At 46.0% G+C, this 12,117-nt stretch overlaps 2 protein-coding genes across 2 annotated transcripts; one reads left to right on the top strand and one right to left on the bottom strand.

Moving 5' to 3' along the window:
• Nucleotides 1-542: 542 nt before the first annotated feature.
• Nucleotides 543-3,572, bottom strand: gltpa (glycolipid transfer protein a). Its single transcript, XM_084457201.1, has 5 exons — nt 3,446-3,572; nt 1,841-1,899; nt 1,624-1,757; nt 1,359-1,509; nt 543-1,161 (listed from the first exon to the last, which is right to left on the bottom strand). Exons 1-5 carry the CDS (start codon nt 3,546-3,548, stop codon nt 979-981), a joined length of 630 nt encoding a protein of 209 aa, XP_084313327.1. The 5' UTR covers nt 3,549-3,572; the 3' UTR covers nt 543-978.
• A 443-nt stretch (nt 3,573-4,015) lies between these two features.
• tchp (trichoplein, keratin filament binding) lies at nt 4,016-11,903 on the top strand. Its single transcript, XM_084457194.1, has 13 exons — nt 4,016-4,071; nt 4,288-4,482; nt 4,884-5,094; nt 5,995-6,051; nt 6,413-6,481; nt 7,052-7,225; nt 7,689-7,801; nt 7,908-7,974; nt 8,674-8,846; nt 8,968-9,049; nt 9,295-9,480; nt 11,210-11,353; nt 11,542-11,903. Exons 2-13 carry the CDS (start codon nt 4,292-4,294, stop codon nt 11,572-11,574), a joined length of 1,500 nt encoding a protein of 499 aa, XP_084313320.1. The 5' UTR covers nt 4,016-4,071; nt 4,288-4,291; the 3' UTR covers nt 11,575-11,903.
• Nucleotides 11,904-12,117: the final 214 nt, after the last annotated feature.

Below are 12,117 nucleotides of genomic sequence, written 5' to 3'. Positions count from 1 at the left end.
GCAACCTGAATATCAAAATGTCGCCATTTTAATTCCAAACACTTCATTTAAGATAACATTTGTCTGAACACTTGTCCATGTTTGAGAAACACTTTACCAAAGATAAGAAAATAATCAATTGAACATCTTTGATACAAACAATCATTCAGAATGTACTTGTATGTGCCAATTACTAAACTCTGAGGACTGGAAATGTAGAGTTTGTTTGTAGGTTCACAAGTCATGACCTTTTACAGTAAGTCTATTACAACATAAAAATAAAAAAAAAGGTATTAGAATAGCAAAATATGCTTTTCAAGTAATATAATTTACATCCAATAAATATGTCACATTGTTTAGTATAGTCAATAAATATTAAATTGCAATCATGACAATAGCAATCAAGATAGTAAAGATAATAAATACAACCTTTTTGGTTTTGGTAATTCTCTAAGTTATTCTCACTCAACAGCCCTCTGTTCTATCAATTCTCTCAAAGTGCACATTAACTTTTTCAAAGCTATTCCCTGTGAGGAAAATGAAGCCTTTGAAAACAAATTACAAAGATTTAGAGCATGAACTAATGACAAGCAACAGAAAGGGCTGAAAAGGCACTCAGATGAGGGCTGAAAAGAGCACCTGTGTGCTCTGTGTACCACAACACTGGACCTCAGAAAAACAACCCCAAAATGTGTTGACCCCACTGAGGAATCCAGAGACCAAGGGCCCTATTTTGCTAAAACCAAGCACAATATTCAGAATACTCTGCTGTGGAAATAAAATATTGATTTTTTAAAACATATTTTAATGACTTAGAATCATATGTTTATGTAAACAATAAGCAAAACATTCCACACAGACATATTCTACTTTTGTTGAGCTGCTTTCCCCTCTGTTCTCTGTATTAAGGTTTTCTCATTGCTCTGCATCAGCAAAATAGAGCCCTTTGGCTTGAACTGCATGTACAGCAACAGTCTCAACGAGGGGGAAGATCACTGGTCACACCGTGTACTCTAGCTCAGCATTCATCTTGGTGTACATCGCATAGATGGCATCAACAGTAGCGGTGAAATTGGTTAGAAATTGTCTGACTTTTTCCAAGCAGTCCTCTTCCTTGACCTCCCGTCCTTTGGAGAGGGCCTTGAGGAAATCAGACTTGTAGGGGGCGGCATAAACCGCAGCCTACAGGGGGAGACAGACATGCCAGTTTAAAAAAAACAACTCAACTTTATTTATAGAGCGCTTTAAAAACAACCATGGCTGCAACAAAGTGCTGTACATGAGTAATCATAAAGACAAAAAGTCAAAAAGGATAACAATATATCCCTCCAAAAGATCTCTGGCTCTAAATCTCTTGGTGAACTGGAAGTACGGCTCACCTTGAAGAGCTTCTGCACCAGCCAACCGTGGTATTTCTTGAGGGCCAGCTCATAGGCTTTGGAGGCGTTGACACGGATGAGGTTTGGGTTATTCTCATCCTTGTCTCCATCCACCAGGCTCTGTAGCAGGACCTGGATGAACCTTAGTGCCCTGGCAGATGAGGACACAGGAAAGGTTGAAAAGGTCAGTTACACATCAGTTACTGCTGTGTGTACTCAAGCTTTGTAAAAGCCCCGCCCATGGACACGAAATCTGTCATCCTACCTCTTCAGCCACATGAGGGCCAGGGTGGCTCCGACTTTGGGCCACTCCGCCCCGTACAGTTCCTTCTCAGCCTCCAGGATCAGTTGCAGGGTCTTGAACCTGCTAGGATTGGTATCATAGACCGCCTTGATTTTCTAAAGAAAGATAACATGTTTCTTTATGGATCCACCATAACCAGTATGGCCGTTGATCTTTGTCAAACGGGAGCTGTACTTACTGTGATGTTGCCTGCAACGTCAGCCTTGACTGGAGCAAAGATAGTAGAGCCAAGGCAGTCTGAGAAGAGAGGTGAATAGCCCTCCGTCATGAAGTTAAACCCTTCATACTGTATAATGTGCTAAAAGAACATGTACATTCCTGAGAGATCAAGTATGTAAAGCTCTTGCGGTCTGTGTGGTAAGCTGTTGTGCCAAGATTTTGCTCCGCACCATTCTGTTAGTTGCTAAATGTTGACATTGTTCTCTTCAGCAGCTAGAACCAACTTCATGGACTGCTGAGTAATATTCCAGAATGAGCTCTGGGTGACGTGTAAGTGTCAACCGCACGCAGGCCGGAGTGTACTGACAGACCACGGCCTGCACCGAAAACCACTCATGACAGAGTGATGTCCATTGTGCGGGTGGCGACAGTGTCCTCTCTAGTTACACTAAAGTACTGATCCGTTTAGAAAGAAGCCCGCCTCTCTTATCTATTTATCCTGAATGCCCTAATTATCCCAGTTAATCTCTGTTTCCAGTTTCCATACTGTAGGCTACAACGCCACCTATTTCTCCCTCCTTCTCCCTCTTTCTCTGTATACTATAGCTTTACACATGGCACTTTTTGTGACTGCGCAGTGCCCAGTAAATTCCAGAGAATGTAATGAAAGCAGAGTCCCAGCTGTAGCGCTCCATCTTGTGGAAACACAGCAGCATGGGGCAGTAATAAACATTTGGAGGACATTCTGTAGGAAAGAATTACACAGAACTAAATTTATAGGATGAATTAATTAGATAAACTCTCAAACAAAAGGAAATGAAGCTGTAGGACTTATCCAGTTTCTTGAGCTGATGGTTAGAAGGAAAGTTGGCAGAGACATTGATAGGTCAAGTGAGACAATGAGAACAAAACGGAAAGAGCTTAATATCCACACCAGACTTGGGTCCTCTCAAAGGTTTCACATAGCAAATTCAATAGACATATGAATACAGAATGAAGCCTCACAAAGATGCCCTGGTGCACCATGAAGCTGGTGAATGGACCAGGGGAACACAACACCACTCTAATCAATTTTCACAACTTAAAATCGAGGCCAGTGAATTAAATTATGCATGCAGAAGGTTTGTTGCCAGCTTGATGAAGAGTAATATGATCCAAAAAAGATTATCCAATGTGGCATTTGCATGAGCTTTACAGAGGTGTTTTGACGGATTGCCTCACACACTTGGCAATGCATTAATTAAAGTTGAAGAAATCCCCAGATAATAAAAAAAAAAATCAAGTTTTAATGAAGCAAATGTATATGGCATTTTTTTTATTTACAAATATTAAAATGTCATCAAATTGCATCAATAAAAAAATCATCTCATGAGCAACAAGAGGTGGGATAATAATCTAAAAACGTGTAAACTAGTTGTTTGTTATTAGACACGTAACACTGCGAGACTGACCTGCCTTCAAGGACAGTTGTCACAAATATTTGATTAGCGTGATTGATACTTTCTTGCAAGTAGTCCAATCCAGACATCATTTTTCGACTGGGATGACATGCTCACTCAGATATCTCCCAAACGGTTGTTTCAAGTGTCACAACAATCTGGAAACAACTAATCACACTACTCACCAAAGAATGGCGGAAGATATGACACTGACTCCAAAAATGATCTGGTGTCCACTTGTTTGTCGGCTGGCAGCTGTTTGAATTGGTGCTCCACGAGAAGAGCCATCGTGCAGTTTGAACACAAAGTGTCACACTGACAGCACAGAATAGTAAAAACACAGATTTGTAACACAACCCGGAACTGCGACGCCAGCCTCTCCCCTCCAAGCACTCCGAGCGAATAGCCAGTGTGTTGCGCAACACAGCTGACCATTCAGAATGCTCGCATCAACAAGTTGGCAGTGAACCAATCGGGGATGAGCTTTACAACATTCCAACTAGCACATTCATGCAAAATTCTTTAAATGTTGATTTAGTTGAAAGAAATATAGATGGGATTAATAAGGTCGGTTGAGCTTGTGTTTGAACGATCTACATTTGAGGGTACTGTATGAAAACATTAAGCATAACTTGTGCACATCATATCATTTTTGCACTGTCGGGCGCGGAGAACGAGTCTGGTTTGTCCCCTATCACGTCCCGTAGCGTAACTAGGAACTGTTACTAGGGAAAATCCATGAAAGCAGTGCAATGATTTCCTCAACTGCTAACTGAACTGCATAGTAGGCTATTGTATAGAACAACGAATGGTACGTATATACGTGAGTCGTGTCAGTTTTGCAAGGTATGTCAAAATATCGATACACATTCTTTCAAACTTTGCAATGTCTCTAGCTATGTAGCTAACGCGAGCGAGCGTAATACAAAGGTAAGTTTGCGCCAGCTCTCCAACCTCTTTAGGGCAGTTGCCCATATTATGCACGTTTGTTCGGATGTGTTTATACGTTTCCCCCTTTTTCATTTAGATCCATGGCTCTCCCAACCCTCTCAGCCCACTGGCCGGGCAGAGTCCGCTCTCTGGAGGGACGGATGGTCCGGCAGCGGGAACAGGAGGCCCGGGGGCGCCAGCAGTGGGAGATGCACTCCCAGTACTTCAGAGACCAGAACTTGCGCAGCAGTAAACAGGCAGAGTGGAGTTCTCGTCAGTCTTACCAGCAAAGGTACAACGTTACTGTATCAATCAATCAATCAATCAATCAAAGCTTTATTTGTATAGCGCATTTCATACCCAGAGGCAACACAATGCGCTTAACAGAGAACAAGGGAGGTGGGCATACGACCCACTCTCTACATATTCCAGAGGGAAGCAAAAAAACAGTAATGTAACGTGACTGTATGAATCTCTGTGGATCTAAACAACTCACCATCGCCTCCTGAACTGCGTGTATTGTATTAAGAGCGTCATTTTAGGCAATCACTAGAGCACCAGCATCAGTATAGCTAGTTGGCTCACGTGTATGTGCGTCCTATGGTTTGAAATGTGTGTCTGTGCCACTGGTCAATAATATGGTGTTATTAGGCTAATATTCAACATTCTGACTCCTCTAAAAACTCCCTTCAGTATGTCAGCATATCACAGAGAGAGGTTGAAGGAGGAGAAGAGGGCGAGTCTGGAGCAGCGCAGGGAGCGTCTGAGGAGCCTGCTGCAGGAGGAGCGGGACCAGCTGGAGGCCGAGCTCCGGGAGGTCGTACCCGACGGCGACGCCTTGGCCAGGCAGCTGGTGCAGAAGACCGAGGAGCTCCGCTCAGCGAGAGAGGAACGAAGGAAGAGGGTAGAGGCCCATAAAGGATTCCCCTGTAACACATAAGCATGGTTTTTAGGGGCGGCGGCTGGGGCTCAGGAGGTAGAGCGGGTCGTCCAATGATTGTGGGGGTGGAGTTTTGAATCCCGTCTCCTCCTGTCCACCTATCGGAAGTGGCCTTGGTAGGGATGCACCGATATGAAATTTTGGCCGATACCGATACCAGATTTTAACATTGCTGTCATGGCCGATAATAACCAATATTTACAGATGTCGATATAATCTGTATAAAAACAAGTTTCTATGATAATCAAGTACTGAAAAACTCGCAAACATATCTACAGTTTGTATCTATACAGAAATAATGACTGGTTTTTCACATCTGCCCTGTTTTCCGATACTGATGTATATGACTAACATCGTCCGATATCGATATGATTGCCGATATGTCGTGCATCCCTAGTCCTTGGGCAAGACACGGAACCCCAAATTACTCCCAATGAGCAGGCTAGCACCTTCCATGGCAGCTGCCACCATTGGTGTGTGAATGTGTGTGTGAATGGGTAAATGAGAGGCCACTGCAAAGTGCTTTGGATAAAAGCCCTACAGTACATAAGTGCAGTCCATTGACCACTTACTATAGTTCGTGTTGAATGTATCACTTGTTGTTTTGTATCCAATAGGAGAGTACTGGAGCACATGGATCATCTTAAACATTATTTAGGGCGCAAATCACTGACGTTTTGACATCGCAGTGTCTTCTTCAAAACGTCAGGGATTTGTGTACCAAATAAGGTTTTTGAAGAGGACCCGTGTGCTCCAGCACTCTCTTATTTGATGCTGCATTGGTCCTCGTCTGAGAGCCCTCATCTCTATAACAGGTTTTAGTGCGTGAACTCTCTCAAGTGAATGGTTTGTATCTCCACACAGCTCGCACAAGAACTGCTGAAGGAACACTGGAAGAAAAACAACCCAGAGTTGCGGAAGGTAAGCACTTAGCTTGCTAAAACGTATTGAGCTGAGGCATATCTTGTTGCATGAGTAGCACTGGAAACTGAGAGCTAGGGCCCAAGTATATACCCTGGAGGTCACAGTCCAGATGACTGTGATGACTAAAGAGTGTCTGATACAGCTAAACAGATCTACTTCAATACAACACACGGCCTTTGTCCAGGGGCATTTGATCTGGGAACTAATAGGGCTCGTGATGCAGTTGTTTCCGTGACTGTAAACCTGACTCCCAGCTTGAATTCAGACTATTAAATATTTGGGAGTCCGTTCCGTTTAGGTCAGGTTGATCAGTCTCATTGTCTAGTCTCTGTCTTAATTGGTTTTACTGTGTCTACAGGTGGAGTCGGCGTTGCATAAAGATCACGTTGTGAGCCAATGGCAAGCACAGACGTCTGAGAAAAAGCAGGTAGGTAACCCATGTCGTAGCATCCTGTATCACGTCTCTGTCAAATATGTTCTCTAGCGTGAGTGAACTTTAACTCGGGACTGGGCATTACATTTCAAGACAGTCATGAGTAATTAATTCATCTGTGAGTACAGTATCATGTCTGTGAAATGGACTCTGTTTGGAAATGGTCGTAACGTGGGTCTCATTAGCTACATTATGCAGTACATTGAGGCTTACAATGTCTCCTCTCTTGAGTAAAAACTCTGCTCTCACTTGCCGGAAGTGCGTTATATGTCTATGAGAGCCGGCGATGTTCAGCGATGTGGGCGGAGTGGCGACGTGGAAAAAGTAGAAAAATGCTGAACTTTCAGGCGATATCGCCCGACAAGAACCAATCAAATTCATGTGTTGCTGTGTTTACATTTTTTTTACGTTTGAACTACGGTAACATTCGACCATGACGACACACGGGAGGAAGGAAACGCCCACTGGGCGATTTTGATCACCTAGAATCGCCGGCTGTTAAAACGCAGGGTTAGTGCCACTGTGCTCACACAAGTTACGCTTGCGTCTTTCTGGAACCTGCAGCGTGAGACAGCAGCCCAGGATGAGAAGAGGCGTTTCGAGAACGAGTACGAGAGGACCCGACGGCACGCTCTGGAGAGGATGGAGCAGGCGGAGGAGAAGAGGAGGGCAGAGGAGCGGGAGAGAGCAGAGGAACTCCGCAAACAGATGGAAGAGCTGAAGCTGAGGGAGGAGGAGGTGAGCAGGTCTGGCCCGTACAGCACACACAGACTGTAACAGACTATGGAGACCGTACAAGCCAGTACTCAATCAATCAATCAATCAATCAAAGCTTTATTTGTATAGCGCATTTCATACCCAGACATACCGGCAACACAATGCGCTTTACAGAGAACAAGGGAGGTGGGCATACGACCCACCCCTACATATTCCAGAGGGAAGCAAAAAAACAGTAATCACCCAGGGGCCAGATAAGTGAGCTGTAAAAATTCTTCCCTGACCCCTCTCAACAAGACGATCGAGCAAGCTCCTGGAGTATGATTATCTACCGGCTAAGAACATTTATAAAGCAGTACATTACATTCAATTACATTTCAGAGTAAGAGAGGCTAAAAAAGCATCATAGGAGAGACATGGCAAATACTGGTGTGTTTTTGCTATGGCCCAGCATCATGTGTGAGCAGCTGTGTGTCTTTCTCAGGCCAGTCGTCTCAAGCGGGAGCAGGAGGCGCTGCTGTCCCAGCACTGGGAGCTGGAGAGGCTGGAGGAGGAGAGGAGGAAGGTGGAGGAGTGTCGGAAGAAATCTGAGATGGGGTGAGAGGGAAGCTCTCTCAAGGAAGAAGGGGAATCAGAGCATGAACCTCACGAGACAGTTTCAGGCTACAGGGCTTTATTCTAATATGCTGTTCCACCTACTCAGGCGTTTCCTGGTTCGGCAGTACCGTGCCCAGCTCAAGAGGAGGGCCCAGCAAGTCCAGGAGGAGCTGGTATGTTCTGCTGTTTCACCGTTCCCCCATATGAGCTTGGTGGGTCGGCAAGTAGCTCAGGAGGTAGACGCCTGAGAATCGGAAAGGTTCCCGGTTCGATTCCAGCTCCTTCCTTTCGGCTGCATGTCGAAGTGTCCTTAGGCAAGACGCTGAACCCTAAATTGCTCCCAATGAGCAGGCTAGCACCTCGCGTGGCAGCTAGTTATTGGTGTGTGAATGGGTGAATGAGAGAGGCCATTGTACAGTAGTCTCACATAGCCAGACCCATCTCCACACTTCGTTTACGCTGTGCCAGCGCCGGAGACAGGTCTGGCTGGACATATTACCATTCTGCAATAGGGGGGGGAAAACGTATTTCTTTAAACCAATCACAGTCGTCTTGGGCGGAGCCAGCCCCGGACGCAGCGACGTTGCTCTTGCAAAATAGTCTGGATCGAATCTGATTGGTGCCGAGAGAATCTCTCGTCCCCAATCAGATTAATTTGCATCGCCAGTCTCGCCACTGATTGGGCAGTGTGACAACGAATGACAAGGTTTATTGCCAAAACCTACATCCATTGAGTCAGACTAATTGTACAGTGCTTTGCATAAAAGCGCTTTATACTGTAAGTGCAGACCATTTACCATTTTTCCGTTTTTTTGAGCTGGCTCCCCCTACCCAAAGTGACCACTGCTTGCACTGCCTCTTTCCTCCACCAGGAGGCAGACCGTAGGATCCTGGCAGCGCTGCTGGATGGGGAGCAGGACGACCGCAGGCTGGAGAGCGCTCGTCGGGAGAGGGCTGTGGCCGACGCCGCCTGGATGAAGCACGTCATCGAGGAGCAGCTGCAGCTGGAGAGGGAGAGGGAGGCCGAGTTCGACGTCCTGTACAGGTTAGAGCCGGGACTCCCGCAGGTCAGGGGGCGGGGCGGGGCGGGGTCACGTCGCCTGCCTGTGCGCTTCGGCCTCAGGGCAGCTCATGTGTTCACATCCCTGTGTGCCATTTCCTGACAGAGAGGAGGCGCAGCGTGTGTGGGAGCAGAGGGAAGCGGAGTGGGAGAAGGAGAAGAGGGCCAGGGAGCGCCTCATGCACGAGGTGAGACGGCCAGAGAGGAGGTGCAGGGTCAGGGATAAAACATGGGGGACTGCCAACCCTCATGTTAGACTGAATTATATGTAAAAATGTATTATTATGAAGATTGTTCATGTATTATTATTATTATTCATTTATCATCATCATCATCATCTGTTGTTGTTGTTATTCTCCTTGTTATTCCATTGTTTGGATAAAGAAGTGTTGAAAGAGAACAGCCAGCGCCATGTGGTCTGGTCTCTATCCAGGTCCTGTCGGGGAGGCAGCAGCAGCTGGAGCTCCAGATGCAGGAGAACCGGCAGGCTCAGGAGGAGTCCCTGAGGAGGCGCGAGGAGCTGCTCCAGGAGCTGGAGCTGGAGAAGCAGAGCAGGCGGCTGGAGAGGGAGCAAGAGGAGGGCCACAGGACCGCACGCATGCAGGAGATCAACGCACAGGTGGGGCTGGCACTCTGAAACGCCCGTCACTCCCCTGACAGGCCCTGTGCGCGTGGGCGCCTTTCTCCAGCTGTACTGTTAACTATACTGTGATGTCATACTGGTGTGACTGATTGTGTTGGCCTGTACTGTGATGTCATACTGGTGTGGCTGATTGTGTTGGCCTGTACTGTGATGTCATACTGGTGTGGCTGATTGTGTTGGCCTGCACTGTGATGTCATACTGGTGTTGCTGATTGTGTTGGCCTGTACTGTGATGTCATACTGGTGTGGCTGATTGTGTTGGCCTGTACTGTGATGTCATACTGATGTGGCTGATTGTGTTGGCCTGCACTGTGATGTCATACTGGTGTGACTGATTGTGTTGGCCTGTACTGTGATGTCATACTGGTGTGGTTGATTGTGTTGGCCTGCACTGTGATGTCATACTGGTGTGACTGATTGTGTTGGCCTGTACTGTGATGTCATACTGGTGTGGTTGATTGTTTTGGTCTGTACTGTGATGTCATACTGGTGTGGCTGATTGTGTTGGCCTGTACTGTGATGTCATACTGGTGTGGCTGATTGTGTTGGCCTGTACTGTGATGTCATACTGGTGTGGCTGATTGTGTTGGCCTGCACTGTGATGTCATACTGGTGTTGCTGATTGTGTTGGCCTGTACTGTGATGTCATACTGGTGTGGCTGATTGTGTTGGCCTGCACTGTGATGTCATACTGGTGTGGCTGATTGTGTTGGCCTGCACTGTGATGTCATACTGGTGTTGCTGATTGTGTTGGCCTGTACTGTGATGTCATACTGGTGTGGCTGATTGTGTTGGCCTGCACTGTGATGTCATACTGGTGTGGCTGATTGTGTTGGCCTGCACTGTGATGTCATACTGGTGTGGCTGATTGTGTTGGCCTGCACTGTGATGTCATACTGGTGTGGCTGATTGTGTTGGCCTGCACTGTGATGTCATACTGGTGTTGCTGATTGTGTTGGCCTGTACTGTGATGTCATACTGGTGTGGCTGATTGTGTTGGCCTGCACTGTGATGTCATACTGGTGTTGCTGATTGTGTTGGCCTGTACTGTGATGTCATACTGGTGTGGCTGATTGTGTTGGCCTGTACTGTGATGTCATACTGGTGTGGCTGATTGTGTTGGCCTGCACTGTGATGTCATACTGGTGTGGCTGATTGTGTTGGCCTGCACTGTGATGTCATACTGGTGTGGCTGATTGTGTTGGCCTGTACTGTGATGTCATACTGGTGTGGCTGATTGTGTTGGCCTGCACTGTGATGTCATACTGGTGTTGCTGATTGTGTTGGCCTGTACTGTGATGTCATACTGGTGTGGCTGATTGTGTTGGCCTGCACTGTGATGTCATACTGGTGTGGCTGATTGTGTTGGCCTGCACTGTGATGTCATACTGGTGTTGCTGATTGTGTTGGCCTGTACTGTGATGTCATACTGGTGTGGCTGATTGTGTTGGCCTGCACTGTGATGTCATACTGGTGTGGCTGATTGTGTTGGCCTGTACTGTGATGTCATACTGGTGTGGCTGATTGTGTTGGCCTGCACTGTGATGTCATACTGGTGTTGCTGATTGTGTTGGCCTGTACTGTGATGTCATACTGGTGTGGCTGATTGTGTTGGCCTGCACTGTGATGTCATACTGGTGTGGCTGATTGTGTTGGCCTGTACTGTGATGTCATACTGGTGTGGCTGATTGTGTTGGCCATGCAGGTGGAGCAGAGGCGACAGGAGCAGTGGGAGGAGCAGCAGAGGAGCGAGCAGGAGGAGGCGGAGGAGAGGGAGGCCCTGAGGCTCCAGGAGGAGCAACTGAGGCTGGAGACGCAGAGGATGGCCCAGCAGGGATACGAGGACAAGGTAAAATAAGCTCTAGTTTACCCAAGTTAATGGGGTCTGAAAATTAACTAACAGCAGTTAGTAGAAGAGCATAGAGGTTGAGTTGTACAAAAGGTTGTCACCAACCACTCAATGGCTGTTTGCTATAATACTTTATACATGTTTCACCCATTATATAACCTGATACTGACACAATGTTCCTTTGCTAGGTTCGGAGCAGACCTCGATCAGCCTGGACATGAGGACTGTGCAAGGCCAAAACAGCCATGAAGCATTATCATATACTTAAGTAGCCACGTTTGTACATGAAATTGGGCCAAAACAGCCATGACGCATTATCATATACTTAAGTAGCCAAGTTTGTACATGAAATTGGGCCAAAACAGCCATGACGCATTATCATATACTTAAGTAGCCAAGTTTGTACATGAAATTGATTGTAAATATTTCTAAATTACTTCTGCCTTTATCAGGAATCCTAACATCACAGCTAGTATGTCAACTTACTCAAGTTGAGTTTGAATGTTGATTTTTTTACAAAATGGTGTGTGGGATAGTGCTGCAATCTTGGTGCTGGTAAATTTCAATGGATTATTGTGTATTGTTTGTATTTGTATTGATTGTATTGCTTGTATAAAAAATAAAAAATAAATCCTAAAACCATCACCCTTCTTTGTATACATGGGGCCCATCGCAATGCAAAGCTAAAAGTAAACACCAAGAAAGACAAGACGGTGATTAGATTATAATTATAAATTAAGTTTATTTAGAAAATAAAAGGCTTT

This window comes from Borostomias antarcticus (assembly GCF_949987555.1).
Source record: "Borostomias antarcticus genome assembly, chromosome: 23".
Taxonomy (NCBI): Eukaryota; Metazoa; Chordata; class Actinopteri; order Stomiiformes; family Stomiidae; genus Borostomias; species Borostomias antarcticus.
The sequence above is the reverse complement of the archived record's forward strand: the minus strand, read 5'-3'. Positions and strand labels throughout refer to the sequence as shown.

What these genes read in the sequence shown, in the direction of transcription:
- gltpa (XM_084457201.1), bottom strand. Translation starts at nt 3,548, where the DNA reads ATGGCTCTTCTCGTGGAGCACCAATTCAAACAGCTGCCAGCCGACAAA. An exon ending in ACGTTGCAGGCAACATCACA is followed by an intron (nt 1,758 to 1,840) that starts GTAAGTACAGCT and finishes ATCTTTCTTTAG; the next exon opens with AAAATCAAGGCGGTCTATGA. An exon ending in TGGTGCAGAAGCTCTTCAAG is followed by an intron (nt 1,162 to 1,358) that starts GTGAGCCGTACT and finishes CTCCCCCTGTAG; the next exon opens with GCTGCGGTTTATGCCGCCCC.
- tchp (XM_084457194.1), top strand. Translation starts at nt 4,292, where the DNA reads ATGGCTCTCCCAACCCTCTCAGCCCACTGGCCGGGCAGAGTCCGCTCT. An exon ending in AGCAAGTCCAGGAGGAGCTG is followed by an intron (nt 7,975 to 8,673) that starts GTATGTTCTGCT and finishes TTCCTCCACCAG; the next exon opens with GAGGCAGACCGTAGGATCCT. An exon ending in GGGAGCGCCTCATGCACGAG is followed by an intron (nt 9,050 to 9,294) that starts GTGAGACGGCCA and finishes GTCTCTATCCAG; the next exon opens with GTCCTGTCGGGGAGGCAGCA.